The 19146-nt window shown below is 40.9% G+C and overlaps 1 protein-coding gene across 4 annotated transcripts in view; it reads left to right on the top strand.

Annotated features, from left to right (window-relative positions):
* LOC121964508 (tetraspanin-18B-like) overlaps positions 1 to 17583 on the top strand; it is a 35091-nt gene extending 17508 nt beyond the window's left edge. For 2 of the 4 annotated variants that reach the window (XM_088077497.1, XM_088077558.1), the window contains exons 3-9: positions 8865 to 8960; positions 10856 to 11050; positions 12129 to 12203; positions 12894 to 12992; positions 13343 to 13510; positions 14064 to 14147; positions 14339 to 17583. In XM_088077497.1, coding sequence (XP_087933623.1) covers positions 8865 to 8960; positions 10856 to 11050; positions 12129 to 12203; positions 12894 to 12992; positions 13343 to 13510; positions 14064 to 14147; positions 14339 to 14386 — 765 coding nt within the window. In that variant the 3' untranslated portion in view covers positions 14387 to 17583. The remainder of the gene's footprint in view (positions 1 to 8864; positions 8961 to 10855; positions 11051 to 12128; positions 12204 to 12893; positions 12993 to 13342; positions 13511 to 14063; positions 14148 to 14338) is intronic. The other 2 variants (XR_015776588.1, XR_015776584.1) reach the window with 2 other exon arrangements.
* Positions 17584 to 19146: the final 1563 nt, after the last annotated feature.

Here is a 19146-nt window from a genome sequence, read left to right as displayed (position 1 = left end):
TTTCTCACATTTTCATGATGCATATTTTTAGCAGCAGTGTGGGTTTTAATGAGGTCCACAGCAGAAACTTTTAGCTCATCGGCAGAGAAGTGAGACTGTATTGACCCAAACTGGTTGGAGAGCCTCAGTGAAGTAGGTGATGATTCGGATAATTAATGCAAAATTGCCGGTGACCCCGAGAGAGCTTCTCTTCTTCTTCTTCTTCTGTTTAACATTCAGCGCAGTGACTTCACCTCCTTACACCGCCTCCACCTTCATGTATTCCTCATCCGCCTGCTTTTATTTTGTATGCATCTCAAGGCCTTTACAAAATAAAAGCATGAGAGGCGATAATTTGACGTCTCCCCTGCCCGGATCTGTTTATGGTGATGAGGTTCGGTGGCGGTCCCTCAGAGGGAGAAGACGTCCTCGTGACTGGTTTTCATAACAGGTCTCTTTGAGCGAGGACAGAGACAGCGAGGAGGAGCGATAATCATTTCCTCTTTGGAAAGTCTCCACCGAGGATCACTTTGTCCAACGGTCCTCCTCTCCAGTAATTCTTCAAATGTGAAGTGAATATTGAAGTTAAAATTGTCAGTCATTCAATTTGCTGAGTTTCTCTCTAATAGAGTAAAAATGAGTTCAGTTATGAGTAGATGATAAGTTGATGTAGAAGACTATTTTTTTATAAAAAATGTCCAGTGAACTTTATTCATAATTATATATGTAAAATTATTTTACTGAATTATTGTCCTTTTTAAGCTTTTTTTCCATTTCTCATTTTGGATTTTTTTGGTTTAATTTCTTTTCTTTTAGTTTTCCAAGTTTTTGTTTTGTCAATTATCAGGTAATTTTTTGTACTTTTCACAGATTTCTTGCTGTCCTTTCAGTCATTTCTTCCTTTGTTGCCTATTATCTTCCAATGTTTTTGAAAAAAAAAAAAGCCAATTTGCCAAGGTCTCAAACGGTTAAGTAAATAATTTGATTGTATTTGAGCAACAGTTTTGTGTGAAAGGAATTAGTGGCCCGTCCCATATAGACGCCTGTCCCAAGTATGAGAGTGTTGAGGTCAGTGATTTAAGCAAAGTTTTATTTAAACTCTGTGACAAACGCAGCAGCGTGGCGAGGCACTGAGCATCTGTTCAGCGCTGAACGCTGCAGGTTAAGCAGCTTTTTTCTAGTCACTGAGAATTTAAAAATGTTCAACTTTGGGTAAAACACTCAGCATGTCACTGTCACTTTTTACCCAACCGTCCAATCACAGTGGAGGAGGGGACAGCTGCTGGCTTTAGTTTTATCAAACAAACCGGAGGAGACAGTGACTTTGTTGGGGACTTTTTTTAGTGGCGGATTAATCCACATTTGGTACTTTAGTGAGTATTTGTGTCAGCAGGCCGTTTTATTAAATACACCACAAAGTGTGTTTTTATGTTGATGTGTTTTTAAGAGACATCAGGCTGCAGAAACACACACTGTACCTGTTAGTGGAGACAATCAGTGGCTCTTTTTATGGGATTTGTCGAGAGTGAGAAAACTATAGAATATCGTTAGTTTACTGTTTTTTTAAAAATAGACAAAGAGCACATTACAGAATAACCTCTGTAACAGACTGAGGGGCTTTTTTTCCCGAATGAGCATTAACATATTGATACGTATTGACAATTTTTGGTGGTGAAGTCTTTGAACACGTAGATGAAACTTGTTTATCCACAGAATATCAGCACCCTTCTACCTGAGAGGTAGCAGCACCAGTACCAGTTATACCTGAGAGGTAGCAGCACCAGTACCAGTTATACCGGAGAGGTAGCAGCACCAGTGCCGGTTATACCTGAGAGGTAGCAGCACCAGTGCTGGTTATACCTGAGAGGTAGCAGCACCAGTACCAGTTATACCGGAGAGGTAGCAGCACCAGTGCCGGTTATACCTGAGAGGTAGCAGCATCAGTACCAGTTATACCGGAGAGGTAGCAGCACCAGTGCCGGTTATACCTGAGAGGTAGCAGCATCAGTAGCAGCGCTGTGTTTCTGTCTCGTTAAGTGATGTGAGGATGCAGAGAGATGAAATCCTGCGGGTTTGTCCTCCTGTCCTCGCTCACTGCTGCTCAGCTCTGATGGATGAAGGCCATCAGAGGAAACACATTTCTTCCTCTCGGCCTGTGTGACTCTGTGATTTATTGGAGTGGAGCGTCCGTCACTGCTGGGTAATCTCTGCAGGAGAAACGGTTTCCCAGTGTGTCTGTGGGAGGACTGGGGATTCACACTGGGATCTGGTTTCAGTGCTGACAGAGTGATCCTCCACACGGCGGGCTCCTGCTGGATTATAAATGCTAATCAAGGAGTCACAACCAATAAGTGTCACTGTGGAAGGAAAATATTTCATTATTAAAAATATTTACACTCAAATAAAACAAATGATGAAAACAGGCATTAGATCAGCTGTAATGGTGGCAGAGTGTCCAAGTCTAAGTGCCTCTGCAGATGATATCGTGTATAAAGTGGACTAAAGAGAACGACATCTTTTCAGTTCTCATTTGGGGAACGTGGAGCAACAATCTGTGACCGAGTACCAAGATGATGAGAATTTAGAGTTAAAAGGATGAAATATAGAGGAAGCATCTGTTTCAAAGCTGCAGAGATGAATAAAAACATCCATCTGGTGGAAACAAACACAACTTTGCATTAATGATAATGTTTCTGCTTATCCTGATAATGTTTGATAATTGTGAGTCAACGCAGGTGTTAAGTTTAGGCTGTACAACACACACACGCACACACACACACGCACACGCACACGCACACGCACACACACACACAGAGCAGATGCTAACACGTGCACATGAGCTGTATAATCAGGCCGTCACAGTGTGAGCGGGTCAAACACCTGAAGGATCTGCAGCCTGCAGGAAACTGCTGCAGGACGAGTCCGACCAGCGACTGCAGAGGGAATTATCTGTGTCCGCTCGCCGTTTGGCTGCGTGAAATTACCCAGCTGCCCCCAGACCTATTTTAGAAAAGAGCCACAGCTGCTGAATGGGACTGTGTGTGTGTGTGTGTGTGTGTGTGTGTGTGTGTGTGTGTGTGTGTGTGTGTGTGTGTGTGTGTGTGTGTGGGAGGTACAGGATGAGAGGGACCTGCATCTCTGTAACACAAACACACCTCTGATTGTTCAGGCTGAACTAAAGTCACTCAGGTGTCTCGGGGTGAAAAACAAACTGCTGCAGTGCTTCAAAAAACAGATAAATGTGCTTTTGGCAAAAAGAAAAGAAAAAAAGGCTCCACAAAAGATTCATTTACGTGTTCAAAACAATAGTTATTTTGCAAGAAAACACCCAAAATGTACTAAATGTTCCAATAAAACGGGCTTCTTCTCTTTTCTTAGTTGAAATTACAGCTCGGTCTGTCAATAATCTGTCGTGATTAAAGAGAAAGAAACAGTGATAATAATCAGAGAGGAACTGCTGTGATTACAAAAACAGACAAAGAGAAGTCACCAAAGAAGTAAACACATTAAAATAGGTTGATCACAGTTTTTCAAATGAAATATTTATTTATTTATTTATTTTCAAAGATTGTTTTTCAGGCATTTTTTAACCTTTACTATATAGGAGAGATATATTATTAAAGGGGGAGAGCATGCATGCAAGACAAGCATTAAGCAGGCTGGAATCAAACCATCAAAAAGAAAACTCCAAAAATACGACTTTTTTTGACATTTAGAACGATGAATACCTGACCTTGACCCTGACCCTGACCTTGACCCTGACCCCAAACCCTAACACGAACCCCACTATAGTTAGCTATTGTTCAACATGTTAAAAGTTGCCTTTTTGGACTGTTCTTTTGAAATTCTACACCAAAAACTCACCAAAATGCCAAAGGCACTCTCTTGAAATGTTAAAATTCCTTTATTTCAACATCATGGTCATGATGAACCTTAAAACACTCCTACGTGTTTCGGCAGCCTTCGTCAGGGAGCCAACAGATCTCAGGACACAAAAGGTCCTGCAGGCTGGAATCAAACCTGCGGCTGCCGCGGCACGTACACAGCACCTGTGTGGGGCCCCTGTGAGCTACAGGTCGCTCCACATCTAAAATAATTTCTAAAAAAAAGCACACCTGTAACGGCACATGAGGTGTTTAAATCTGACATGAAGCAGTCGTTCTGTCATAGCTTCAGTTCGGAGCTCGAGTGTGAGCAGATCTCCGGCGAGCAGTCGCTGTGAGCCACACAGGCGTGTTTTGAGCGGGAACTGTACCCGTGATGTCAAAGACACATGCTGAGTTCCAGTACTCATACTGCTGTACTCTATAGTATGGCAAAAAAAACATTTAGTACGTCCTAGTATATCAGTTGCAGTATGCCAAAAGTACCAGGATGTTGTACTAAATCCGGTCTGATTTTGCCGTGTAAAAGCCGGCGTGCTTTTCTTGCTGTTTTACCCACAATCCTCTGCACAGCGGCAGATACGTCACATCTTGACGGAGGCCGCAGTGACGGATGACGGCGCATTCAAGTGACTGATGATCAGTCGAATGATAAAGAGATGAAAATATCAAAGACGGAGAAAAAAACGTGTAGACTAATTTAATGAATATGAAATATTACAATCTATGAGGTTCAGAGTAAAACATAACGGTAACGACAGCAGAGGTCGGCCGGCTGAACTCTGTCTGTGCCGAGTTTGGCGAATGGTGACTTATTTTGTCTCCGTGGTAACGGATATTTGAAAAAAAAAGTGGTGTTAAAGTTCAGGTTGCAGTGTTTTGAAGAGGTAGTTTGTCCTGATTGTGTGCGTACTGCATTCTGTACGTACGTTTTAAAGGCAGCTGAAGTACCCACTAAAAGTACACAGAAAAAGTCTGTGATTCAGAACGAAGTCAACGTGCTGGACAAAGACGAGATCCTATTGAGTTTTTCTGTCCTCTGGGTCGTCCGGACGACTCACATGCTCTAAAATTTAACATCCTTCAAATTCAACATTTAGAAATATTCAGTCGCTTATTTCTTAAATTTGAGTCTGAGCTTCTCATTTGATCGATAAAGAGAAAGTTTACACCAGCGTCATAAAGAGACAATGTGTCTCCGTCTCCGACGTGTCTTAAACAGGAGACGTGTCTTAAGCAGGAGACGTGTCTTAAGTAGGACACGTGTCTTAAGCAGGAGACGTGTCTTAAGCAGGAGACGTGTCTTTAGCAGGACACGTGTCTTAAGCAGGAGACGTGTCCCGCTGTGCTGAGGAGAATGTTACAGCCTTCTTTAGACGTCGTGTGTTTTCACGTGAAAAGCGTGTCGGTCTCACGAAGGTCACGGTGAGGAGTCAGCAGCGTTTTAAACTGCAGCTGATGATGAATTACAGACAGTTTTTCCTTCTAAAACAGCTGAAATGTAATAATGTCATAAGACTTGTGAAAACTTGTGACAGCTGTTTGTTTTTTGTCGCCTGCGTCTTCGTGATGCTGGCAGCAGTTTGTGATCGCGGTGAATGAGACAGTCATCACGTTGTCTCTGCTGATGTTTTCTGACGGTTCATGTTTTCTCGTTTTCTTTGTGTTGGATAATCACAGACGTGGCGCCTGATTGTGATTGTTGTGTAATTGTGCCGACATGTTGGTTTACAAAGACGTGCTAATAATGCTGAGAGCGTGTGCGGACTAACACGCTCTTATTTTAATGTTATTAACCCTGACCTCGCCCAAAGAGGCAGCAATTACCCAGAGTGCACCAGCTGACACAAAAACCTGTGTTTAATTGCAGTGAGAGCGGAGCGCCGGCGTTTTACTCCATCAAAGTAAAAGCTCCTCACAGAGCGCTCAAATTAGCAGTAAACACAGATTCAGAGCCGAGAGCTCGGCGCGCTCTGACGGGGAGCGAGGCGGCGCGTAAACTGGAGTTACTGATGTTAACTGGTCGTGATGACGCTGTTTAAAAGGAGCGTCAGAGGACGAGTGTTAGTTTTAATCTCAGAGAAAATCTCACCTTTCAAGCTGAAGTGTCACATTTCTTTTCCTGCAGTTTATTTCAGGCCTGTTTGTTTAAATTTGCATTTTAAGCCTTTAAAACCTGAAACCAGAAATCCGGTTTGATTTCTGTCACAAAAGAAATGAGCAACAAGAGAAGAAACGACCCAAAATCTGCAAGAAACTAGTTAAAGGTACAAAAGAGTTACACAAGAATGTGGTGAAATGGACAGAGATTTGCAGTGACGTCAGATGTTTTGTTGACCCGTTCACCTCGACCTCCATCTTTTTAAAGCGGATTTTGTCCGACTCTGTTTGAGCTGCATTTACACAGATTCACCCCACAGACTGATGCGCGAGTTTTGTTTAAATCGTGCTCTCCTCTCAAATAATAACTGTCCTCTCGCACTCTTTTTGGATGTGTCCAGGAAGTAAGTTGTTTTTTTGTCTAACATGGTCTGTGCAGTTTTAAATCTGAGCGATCCATAAATAAAGAGGTCTGTGGTTTTATAATAATCTGTTCTGGAAATCCTACATTATCTTTACTGCTCTGTTTCCTAATATGCAGAACGATTGTCGGCTGCTTTTGTCGGAGTTTCCCAAACCTGCACACAATAAAACAGATCACAGAGAAGGACCTTTAAGATGATCGTGTGATGATAAACTGGACAGAGTCAGTGAGTGATTAAACGCTCGGTTATTAAACCGGAGCGCTCGCCGTCCCCTCGGCTGTGACAGGTGGCTGCATGTTAGTTTTTACTGGTAAACACCATCAGGGACCATAAGTGCACAGTTGGTCCTCTTCACACCCCCGCTGATGGCCCCTCTCACACCAACATGTCCTCCTCGGCAGCCGTCGGCGCCCCTGCATGTGTCAAACGGTCCCTCGGGGACAGGCTGTCAGAGTCACGTCCTCACAACTGAAAAACTGTCGCTGACGATGTGTCACTGCGCGTTTCTCCGTCCTGCTCGCCGTGTTTGCTCATATCGAGACTCCAGATTTATTTAAAGAGGCTTCAGGAGCTTTATGGAGACCCGCGCTGTTGGGTTTGGTTTTATTTCGGACATCTAAAGAGAAATGATACAAGAATGAAAACACAGCCAAATAAAAAATAACACAAAACAAGAAGCACATAAAAGATCCTCAGAGACAATTTACATAATTTGGTTTACATGTCCGAAAAGGAGCGGGAAGAAGTATGCACTTATTTAATCCCTCCCCTTCACCATAAAACCCCGATGATTAGTTATCCAGCTTCCTGTTTACAATAATATACAATGTAAACTGATCAAATTATATTTTTGTCCATTTCGAGTCTTACAACAGACTGTTGCTCATCACACTGTTCAGTTCATACTGGAGTCAATTCTCAGTTAGTGTTAATGTTTAATGAATCCTGATGAATGAACTCAAAAGGTTTTAAGTAATTATAGGCCAAAATCAAATCTTTCTTTTTAAGCAAAATACTTTGTTTTTATCCAAATGAATGATTTTCTGGTTGAAAATGACATTTTTGAAATGTTTCAGTGTGGTTTCCGGGCTCATCGTAGTACAGAGACGGCCTTTATTAAAGATGTTAATGACCTCAGTACTGATGCCACTAAAATCTCTGTTCTTTTCCTTTTATACGTAAGTGCTGCTTTTGACACCGCTGATAACGATATTCTCACCGATCGCCTGAAAAACTCGGTCGGGCTGTTTGGGACTGTTTTGAACTGGTCCAAATCTGACACTGTAGGAAGGTTTTTTTGTAACTGTCGGTGATTACATATCAGATAAATATGACTTCGGTGTCACTCAGGGAAGTTGTCTTGGTCCACTTCTTTTCTCTTTGTATATGCTGCTCCTGTGAAATATCATCAGGGAACATAAACTTAACTTTCATAGTTATGTAGATGATACGCAGAATTTTATATAATTTCTGTTTTTACTGGTCTCAGTACTTTTTACTTTGACTCATAACTTGTTTATCATCACGTCTTTTGATCGTCTAATCTTGTTCTTTTGTGTTGCACTTTTATTGTGAAACACTTTGAGCTGCATTCTTTGTATGAAAAGTGCTCTAAAAATAAAGTTTATTATTGTTATTATTTTTATTATTAAAAAGACTCTACTACTAGACTATTGATCTTGATCTATAAATTGACAGAAAATTGTGAAAAAATGCTCAGCACAAAGTGCCAGATTGCAGTGTAACATGTTTAAATGTTTTCTTTTGTCTGAACAAAAATCTAAAACCTAAAGATGTTAAATGAACAATGATTTAAAACAGAGGGAAACAGAAAATACTCACATTTAAGCACCTGTGTGTAATAATGTATGGCTGGTATCGCCATAAAGGCTTACACATTTTAAACTACTTAAAATTAAGTCATGAAAATGGGGTGAATATTATGGAAATGTTGTGAAAAGTAATTGGTAAAAATGAGTGGAAATTGTAATATATTGTAGTATTTGAGATTTTTGCTGGAAAAATGAATCAAGTAATCGCTTATTAAAATAGTGCACGATGAATTTTCTCTTGATGGACTAATAGATGACGTGACTGTATATTTATGTTTGAATGTTTGAATGTAAACTGATCAGCACAAAACTTTCCTCTGTGATCAGTGAAATTCAATATGAGCTAAACTCTGAAAAACACACAAGACGTTTCACTGTTTGAATGTTCAAAAATGATGTGACTAACGTGTGCGTGTGTGTGCGTGCGTGCGTGTGTGTGTGTGTGTGTGCGTGCGTGTGTGTGTGTGTGTGCTCGCGTGTGTGTGTGCATGCGTATGTGTGTGTGTGCGTGTGTGCGTGTGTGTGCATGTGTGTGTGTGCGCGCGTGTGTGTGTGTGTGTGCGCGTGTGTGCGTGTGTGTGTGCATGTGTGTGTGTGTGCGCGTGTGTGTGTGCGTGTGCGCGCATGTGTGCGTGTGTGTGCAGGGGCAGGGGGAGGTTTCAGCTGGAGGCTCAGCCATGGAGGGGGACTGCCTCAGCTGCATGAAGTACCTCATGTTCATCTTCAACTTCTTCATCTTTGTGAGTTCAACTCTTTTTCTTCCTCTGTGGTTTTACTTTAGGCTGCAAACAAAAAACAGTCCAGTGAAGTTATAAAAATGACTCCGGGTCGTTCATGATTTAAAAGAGCTTCATATCGAACATTTAACAAACGCAACAAGTCAAAATACAAAAAGTAACCTTTTAAAGTTTTAAGAATCATAATAATAATAATTCTAATAAAAATTACCTTATTTATATAGCACCTTATGACAAAACAAAAGCAGGAGCTCAGTGAACAATAAAAATAAAGATCAACAAATAGAAAAGAGTCAACAAGAATGAAGCAAATAAAGGGAATAAAAGTATATAAAGCAGACAGATCACGCAAAAGCCAGGTAAAATACAAACAAATACATAAATGTACAGTTTATATATATATATATATATATATATATATATATATATATATATATAACAAAAATAAGATAATAAAAACAGATGAATAGTAGATGAACAGTGAAAGAAGATGAAAAGATGGTGAGAACAGGACACAGGAAGGACGAGGTGCACATAAATAGAGTAAGAGCAGATAAATGATTAGAGAAAGAGATTAAAAAGGCGAAAAAATAAATAAATAAATGTAATAAAAGCAAGTGTGTAAAAGTGAGTTTTAAGAAGTGATTTAAAGAAGTCATTGATTGTGCAGCTTTATCTCCTCAGCCAGGTTATAAGCTTCATTAAATAATTTAATCAAAATCTACGCAGAAAATCGCAGTAAAAACGGGTTTATTTTCGCTGTTGTCAGGTTTTTACCAGAGCTTGACTGTGTTTTCTGAGGCGACTGTGCTGCTGCTGTGAACTGTAGACGACTCATTTTTCATTTCCACCATGTAGTGAACAGATATCGCAGGACGTAAAACCTCGTTCACTGTGTCTCTTTAGAGGGAAACTTTTGTGTTTTCCAGCCTGGACGCTGTTATTCCATGTTTTTGTTAGGTGATTGTTATTAACATTATGGAAAGGATCCTTTTAGTTTAACACCTTCACCGAACCCACCAGACTCAACCAAACCAGAGCTGGTGATTATTGAAACAGCAGAAAGATTATTTCTGTAAGAGTTTTGTGAGTTTGAATTTATTTTATATCAGCTCTGAATGTAGTTTGTTTAATGACGATGAATGACTGTTTATTTAAACGGAGTCTGGTGAGTTTGTTGTTGCTGATTTCTGACTTTCTGTTCAAGAAGCTGAGTCGTGAACGTGCTCAGAAACACACAAAGACGTGGAAAAACATAGAAAACTGAATACACGTTCGACTGCTCACTTTTCAGTCAGTTTCTTTTAACAGTTTATTGAGAAAAATCTCAAGAAAACAAACTTTGAATCTTTAAAACTTCAGTTTAATAAAACAGAGGTTACACTGTTGTAGCTCTGTCTGATGGCTTCATCGGGTTTAACCGTTAACCGTAGGGTTGCAAATTTAAAGCTCTTTCCTTAATCGATTAATCTGTGAAAAAAACAATCTTTTATTTGTTATTGAAAGAAAATCATAACCTTATTTCAAACATTATCAAATATACTGTTTTTATTCTTCAGTTAAAGCTAAAAGCAGCATCTCTGACAGCATTTCATAAGTTATCGACTGATCACTTAAATGTCACGTTTGGTGAGTTTCTTAACCACCGATCAGTCGATTAATTGTTATCATCCCGACTGTAAATGTTCCAGTTTTTCCACCTGCTGACTCATGTTACATAAAAACAACAGTAAAACAAACACGTCGAAGTCTCAATGGAGAAACATGAAGCCGTAAAACAGAAGATAAAAACCGACAAAGACCGGAGCGGAGCGTTTCTCGTCCTCCTCGGCTCTCAGTGCCGTGAACATCTGAGGTGGATCATCTTCTGACTGAATAATTAACCCCCTCTCTGCCAGCTGGGCGGCTCCTTCCTGCTGGGCGTGGGCGTCTGGGTGCTGGTGGACCCGATGGGCTTCAGGGAGATCGTGGCGGCGAACCCTCTGCTGTTCACGGGCGTCTACGTCATCCTGGCCATGGGCAGCATGCTGTTCCTGCTGGGCTTCCTGGGCTGCTGCGGCGCCATCAGGGAGAACAAATGTCTGCTGCTCTTCGTGAGTCTCTGGTTTTTATACGCTGATCACAGGGCGCCGCTGGGTTCGATGGTACTGATCCAAACATCAGAACATTTGAGCGTCTTTTTCTGCCACACAACAAACACGTTTTCAAGTGTTCACCTCAGCTGGTGCACACTCTCCAGTATTTGGCATCATACACCCAGTCCAGCTGTCTTCAGTCCGTCTTTTTCTTGTCCTGATGTGCAAAAAATTTTAAAAAACCCAAAAATGTAGTGAGAAATCTTAATTTTTGGAGCGTTTTTTCTCTTATTCCTGCTAAAATAGAGCAGCTAGCTGAGAGTCGAGGCCACTAAAACGTGAAGTTTATGGATTATATATTTATGTGCCAACTGACAAAACGACTGTCAACATAAGAAGACACCTTTTATAAGAACAATGAAAGTAGGATTTTCAGTTCAGTTAATCTGCAAAATCCCCAAAATCCCCGTCTGTGTAAAATCTCTTAGTGCATCATCCGATCACATATTTTCTTTAGATGCGAGACTGTGTCACACTTACATCTTTTGAACGTCTTAAATATCTTTAATATTTATATACACATTTACATAGTCTAAAGTTTTTTGTCGTATCAAAAACATCTGGAAGCCGGACGCTCGTTCTTCCCATCAGTAAATCTCTCTAACACTCAATTTTCTGTAGTCGATGGTTTAGTTTTGAACAAATTCCTTGTTATTGTTTTCTTGCTTGTGATCAATAATATCTTTGTTTAATATCTATTATCGTCCATAACACAATCGTCATCATATATGTCCAAAGTGCGCAACTCAGATTTTAAGTCCTAAAATCTGTGTGTGTGTGTGTGTGTGTGTGTGTGTGTGTGTGTGTGTGTGTGTGTGTGTGTGTGTGAGTTATGTAAGAACACAGTGAAACAATGCAAGAGCACCATCTAGAGGAACGTGATTTCATTACTGTTCAGTTTTTATTTATTCAGCTTTTATTCCACCACACAGAATCACATTATTATGATTATTATGATTATTGTTATTATTGTTGTTGTTGTTGTTGTTGTTATTATTATTGCTATTATATTCAATATATATTTGGCTGGTTTCAGTTCTTCATGCTGATCCTCTTCATCTTCCTGGCCGAGCTGGCAGCCGCCATCCTGGCGTTCCTCTTCAGGGAGCACGTGAGTAAAGTCTCTGGATCGGTTCATCATCAGTGGAAAGAAAGTGCATCTGCACCACAGCAGCCGATGTCTGTCTGTCCGTTATTAACCCCGTGAAACCCAAGAAATCTGACTTGATTTCTGTCAAGAGCATGGGAAGAAGGCAAAAGTAGAAGTAAAAAGTAAAAACAAACAAGAAAATTACCTGAAAAAAAGTGCTTAGAAAAATAATAATTCTGTAACATAATTTTAAATATATAATTATGATCATTTTAAATCTAGTTTTCTGGCCAATTTCCCGAGCTTAAAAAAAAAAAATCTCAAAACTATTAAATATTACAATTTGAGGGGGATATCTTGTAAATGGTAAACGGACTGTGCTTGTGCAGCAGTTTCACAGGACACGTCACATTCACTACCTACGAGGTCGTAACCATTCGTACGCATGCGCACTCCGATGACGCGGCATCGGGAGCAAATTGGGGTTCGGTATCTTCCAGTCAGCGGACGACCTCTCCGCACAGCCCCAAGTCAAGCTGCTTATTACCTTTTCATGTTTTCATTTTTGATCAGGACTCAAAGGATTGAATATTTGTGAAACACTGAACAAAAAAAGTGACGTCGATCCAGATTTCAAAGGGTTAAAGAAGTGTGTGTGTGTGTGTGTGTGTGTGTGTGTGTTTGTGTGTGTGTTTGTGGGTGTGTCTGCAGTTGACCAGAGAGTATTTCAGCAGGGAGCTGAAACGTCATTACCAAGGCAACAACAGCACCGACGTCTTCACATCCACCTGGAACGCCATCATGACCACGGTGACGACGCACGTTATTACCTCCACTCTGTTTCTACACACCTGCACACTGACGCCACAACACCCAACATCAGTCTAACTCCTCCTCCTGCTCCTCCTGCTCCTCCTGCTCCTCCTGCTCCTCCTGCTCCTCCTCTCTCCTCTCTCCTCCTGCTCTTCCTCTCTCCTCTCTCCTCTCTCCTCTCTCCTCCTGCTCCTGCTCCTGCTCCTCCTCTCTCCTCTCTCCTCCTGCTCCTGTTCCTCCTCTCTCCTCTCTCCTCCTGCTCCTGCTCTTCCTCTCTCCTCTCTCCTCCTGCTCCTGTTCCTCCTCTCTCCTCTCTCCTCCTGCTCCTGCTCCTCCTCTCTCTGTAGTTTGACTGCTGTGGCGTCAGCGGTCCCGAGGACTTCGAGGAGAGTCTCTTCAGGCTCCTCAACCCCACTAAGACGGTCCCTGAGGCCTGTTGCCAGAGGAACGGTTTCCCCGGAGACGTCGGCGTGCAGCAGTGTGTGAGCGGCAGCGTGGTCTTCAGACACAACAAGGTCAGCACACAAAACACACACTCTGAATACACACGCTGTCAGGGTGCACAACAGAGCTGCGAATCAATCTGACTTTAATGACCCGTGTTTTTGTTTCAGTTTCACTTCTGATTCTTTATTTTCAACGTGGAAACGAAAAATGTTTTATTACCTTAAAGTGTGAACATGTATGTATGTGTATTTGTGTGTGTATATATAGATAAAAAAATTAGATTGATAGATAGATAGGTAGGTGTATATACTGTACATAAACACACATATATCATTATGTGTGTTTGTATATCTATCTATTTATGTATCTATATATAGATATACACACAAACACATATATCTTTATGTATGTGTGTGTATATATCTATAAATAAATGTATCTATATCTTTCTTTTCGTGATGAAGAGGCTGTGCTGTTATACATATTTAAGCCTGTTCTAAATGTCTTGTTGACCAATCAGATTACTTGGTTGAAACTACTTGTTGTGTAATCGTGTGTGTGTGTGTGTGTGTGTGTGTGTGTGTGTGTGTGTGTGTGTGTGTGTGTGTGTGATTCCTGCAGGGCTGTTACTCTGCGCTGGTCGACTACTTTGAGACGTACATTTACACAGCAGGAGCTCTGGCCATCGTGGTGCTGACCATCGAAGTAGGTTCTGTGTTTTCTCACTTTAGATTAAAACGAATGTTTTATTCTGTGTTTTTAATGTGACGGACAAAAACAAACGTCAGTTATCAGAGATTTTCAACATTAAATCTATAAATGTGAGATTCACACACCAAAGTGATCCGACTCATGTTTGTGAAATGACGCTGAGATCAGTCTCGTTGTCTCCGCAGCTGTTCGCCATGGTGTTTGCGATGTGTTTGTTCAGAGGCATCCAGTAACCGCGGCGTCCACGCGCACCATCAGCAGCCGTCAGCGCGGGAGGAAAACTGTAAAATATGAAATGTATTTGTACAGTGATAGTTTCTGTGTCTCATTGGTTTCGTGACATCATTTTGTACTTCACAGCAGCAGCGAGGCGTTCGAGGTACCGCGTAGAGCACAATAAGACACACACAGGAAGTGACCCGTGACCTGAGGACGAGCCTCCGCGCACAGTTAAACTCTGGTGCTGAGAGGCTCTGCGAGTCAAACACAGACTGCAGACTGACTCAGAGTCACGTCAGTCCAGGAAACACAAAGCTGGAAACACAGTCACCATTTACAGCCTGATTCTGACCTCAGTTTGTTCACAGCGACTGATTTTCAGGATCAGGAGCGTCTGCACACGCGGTCCAGGTTTCAGCACACGTTAACACGCAGAGAGCCTCAGAGGAGTCAAAGCTGTCCCCGTTATCACAGCATGTGAAGACCATCATGAAGTTTAAGCTGTTCGGAGTCAGAGCTCGTCGGCCTCATGCAACAACTGTTTTATTTTAGAAATCTCTCTCTCTAACGTTTTATTGTTCAAAGCAGGGCCGGCTCGACCCAATTTAACCCTAACCTGCACCTCCGCACCCAATAACGACACATCACCTGCTCACGTATAATTTAGGAACATGTCACTCTTTATTTATTTGTAATGTTAATATATATATTTTTTTCTATACAGAAAACACTAAGTGAGGGCGCCAGTGGGCAATTATTATTTTATTATTATTTTCCCTCGAGGCCAAGGGGGACTGGCGGCGCCCCTCCAGCAGATGGCGCCCTAGGCGACCGCCTATATCTCCTATGCCAAGAGCCGGCCCTGGTTCAAAGTCGGTTTCACCAAACTGTCAGCGCTGCACACGCTCGTGTTAATCACTCATTTGAGCCATAGTTTGATTATAAAGATGGACGACGCCCCGGCTGACCCCCACCGTGCTTAAATAAGGTTAAAACATCGGAGATACGGGCATTGCTGTCTTGTGATGGTGATGTCATTGAGAGCCGGATTCTTCGCAGTAGCGATATCCACGGTGGTGGAGTTCCCGCCAAAACACCCATACGACCAATCACGAGCAGCTGCATTGAATGCGAGCGCAGTGATTGGCTGTCACGGCTGTCAATCGTGTTGGAAAATCCCTTTTTGAATAATTGATTACCTCATTAAAGCCGAACTTTTCATCAAAACAAACTCTTGAACAAACATCAGGGCGATGAGAACTACCTTCAGAGACAGAAACCAACTTTGGGAAACATTTATTTGGCGTGTACTTTGAGTTTTTAGTTTGGCCTATGACCATTCACTAAAATGGAGGGGCGGGCTTTATGAGCTATACTGCAGACAGACACCAGGGGGCGACACACACTAAACAAACACACTTTGGGGGAGCTGTTCATGTCTGTCAACAGTCTGTGGTTTGAACTTGATCAGTTTATCCTGTTCATAACCAGAACTGAATATCGTTTTATATTATTTTCTCACATTCAAAACTTCTTTAATGTTTTTGAATGAATCTTCAAATATCTGTTGTATTTTTTACATCGTCACTCAAAAAAATCACACAAAAAAGTGATTCATCATATATCTTTTCTTGCAGTTATTTCCCTCGTCAAAAAAATAAAGTTTGATTCTAATTTTTATTATAAATAGACATTTAAACAAACATTTATGATACTTAACATATGTTTTTCAGTAAGATAGTCTTCACAAATAAATACCACTTTAAGGATTTTTAAATGCAACCGCCAGAAGTGAAAAGTTAACTGTCAGCTAAAAACTCACTAAAAAAACAGCCTTTTCGTTTGTTGGATAAAACATTTTACTGCAGTTTAGCAGGCATGTCTCCAAGGAAATACACTTAAACCAAAAATGTTTCAAATCGGGACGAATTCTTTTTCTTGTTGAAGAGGTTCTTGCATGAGGCCGAGAGTCGACGGCACGAGTCATAAATCATCAAACGTGATTCACAGTCAGAATTTAAAGCGTCTGTTTACAGAGTCTGTGCGCTCCTGCAGGTTCAGTGTAAAGCATTATAACATTTAAAGGACTATTCCGTATTTAGGTTTATGACGGAGCACCTGTAAATAACTTCACAATGTGAGACTCTGTGTGTGTGTGTGTGTGTGTGTGTGTGTGTGTGTGTGTGTGTGTGTGTGTGTGTTTATATGTAAATAAGCCTCAGTGTGTCAGTGTACTGTGTACGTGTGTGTGTGTGTGTGTGTGTGTGTGTGTTTGTGCAGTGTGATTCAGGGTAACACTTTCTATGAAGACCACATCTATAATGCAGTATGAAGGCATTCATAGTGAATTATAATGCATTTATAATGCTTCATGAATACACTCATGAACACACATTATGCTTATGGATGCACTATGTCATGAGTTATAAAACATAGATGTGACTTAAAATGATTTTTAAGTATCAAGTGTCTTGTGGATGCTTTTGACTAGTTATCAACTAGAGGTTGACTTATGGTGCTTATAATGCATTAAAATACAAGTACCTCAAGTCATTCATTTACAATATGGTATACAGGTTTTTGGTGTAATTTAAAATCTGACAACTATGTTTCTATTTTATTTTATTTTATTTTGAAAAAAGTTTTTAAAAAGTTAAAAGGTTTAATTTAAAAGTTAAAAACAACAGACCCTCTTGTTATTTTCGTTGTGTTTTATTAATTTGAAATAAAAAATTATTTTCTTTTTCAAAATAAGATTTGATCCTCAGAAAATCTTTTTTGAAAAAGGAGGGGGCATCGTCCTATATTCAGGTCAGTTCAGTATGTGTTAGATAAAGTGAGGTACATATTGATGCATTTATAACAATTTATGCTTCATCATAATGTTTCATTGTTAGTGTGAAGTGAAATGATTTTCATGAATATAAGAATCTATGCTGCATTATAAGTGATACCATACACTAGAATACTGTATACTGTTTGAGTGTATTAATAAAGCATTGTAAATGCATTATAATTCACTGTGAATGCCTTCATAATGCATTATAGATGTGGTCTTTATAGACAGTGTTACCTGATTACGTTACTTTTGTCAGTAGTTCTATAAAAATGGAAGTTTAGCTTAAAAAAAAATCTGACTGTAAATGTGTGTTTTGAAACTTGATTTGTATAAACGGCACTGATTGATATTAAACTGATCTCTGTGATTTTAGTGCTGCAGCGTTTATCGTTTTACTGACAGCTGAGCTCAGAACATGTGTTGCAAGTAGCAACTCTGTCTACCACACAAAAAAAGTGTATATAGTGTGAAATAAATAAGGAAATATATGTGGTCTCATAAATTTTGAGTTACTTATATATCAAGTAATATAACTATATATAATTTGACATACAGTTTAAAACAAAAAAAATATCCACTTTACTACCCAACTGTAGAATTTGATAACCATGTGGCATTGTCGCAGATAAACAGCTGATTGTCCAACAGCAGCGCAGTGAGACGCGGATCTCCGAAAGGGCAGCTGGCAGCTCGTATCTCCAGAGCAGATTTCTGACACAGCGGCTGGCAGCGCGGATCTCATAAAAGCATTATAATAAGGCAATCAACAACTTCAGAAGAAATTACCAAAATTTGGCAGAAATTTGTGAAAAGTACAAGAAAATTGCCTGAAAATTAGTACGAATAAAAAAAACAAAAACAAAAACATAGACAACAAAACCGGAAACCAGCCATGCCTGGCGCAGCATACTGCAGGATCGAACTGCATAGCTATACTGCATACTACTGTCAAACGCAGTATGTAGTATGTAGAGGATACTGCATACTGACTGCAACTGTAGTATGCAGTATGCAGCCACAGTTTATCATCCTCGTGTCCCCTTTTCGGCGGATTTTTCCGCTGCTGCAGATAATTTTGTCACCTTGTAATATATTAATTTTGTGAGTAGGCTATATTAAAAACCGCCAAACCGCGGCACACGCACTGGCACCTCGCGGCACCTCCTGGCAAGCAGTGGCACAAGCACTGGCACCTCCTGGCACCTCCCGGCACGTCTCGGCAACCAGTGGCATCTGCTGCGACTGCTAGCGGCACCTAGCTGCGGCATCTGGGGGTGCCACACGAGGTGCCACAGTTAGGTGCCGCTGCCGCAAATTGAGCCAGCCCCTGCTGTTCTCATCTCAAAGTAAATTAAGTCAGAGTTCAGAGTTAGACTCAGAGTTAGTTGAACCTCCTCTCTCTATACCCCCCCTTTGAAAGGGTTAAGACATTAATTTAACATCTTTTGTTTTTTTTATTTTTTTTATTTTTTTTTTCCTTACATAAAGTCTGCGGCTGATAAAATAAATAAAAGTTTGTTTTTTGTTTTTTTTTTAGTTTCACAATCCCAGCGTGGAAAGACATCAGCGCGCATGCTCAGAGCTGTTGACGTGATGACGCAAAGCTGCGCTCTGATTGGCTGGCTCCTACGTACCGTGACGTCACTGGCTGTTGCTGTCACCTGTGTAACGCGGTGTGTTTTCAGTAGTGTGCGGTCACCGTGAAATACGCGGTGTATCTCCTTCAGGAGACGCGTTAGAGTTCGTTTTTTACAGACAGACTTTAGTTTAAACCTGTCCGCGCTCACCGGCGGCGGAATGACGTCATAAAACAAAGCTCCGGTAAAAATATCCCGGTTTAAGCGGCGCGTTCACCGGGACAAGATGGCTAACTGTTACCTGTTAGCTTGTCAGAGACGACGCTGTTTTGTCGCGTCATGCGCGTTTGTGTTCAGA

This window comes from Plectropomus leopardus, chromosome 1, assembly GCF_026936395.1.
Source record: "Plectropomus leopardus strain MGB_pleo_1.0 chromosome 1, ASM2693639v1, whole genome shotgun sequence".
NCBI classification, from domain to species: domain Eukaryota; kingdom Metazoa; phylum Chordata; class Actinopteri; order Perciformes; family Serranidae; genus Plectropomus; species Plectropomus leopardus.
This window is presented reverse-complemented; position numbering and strand designations above follow the sequence as displayed.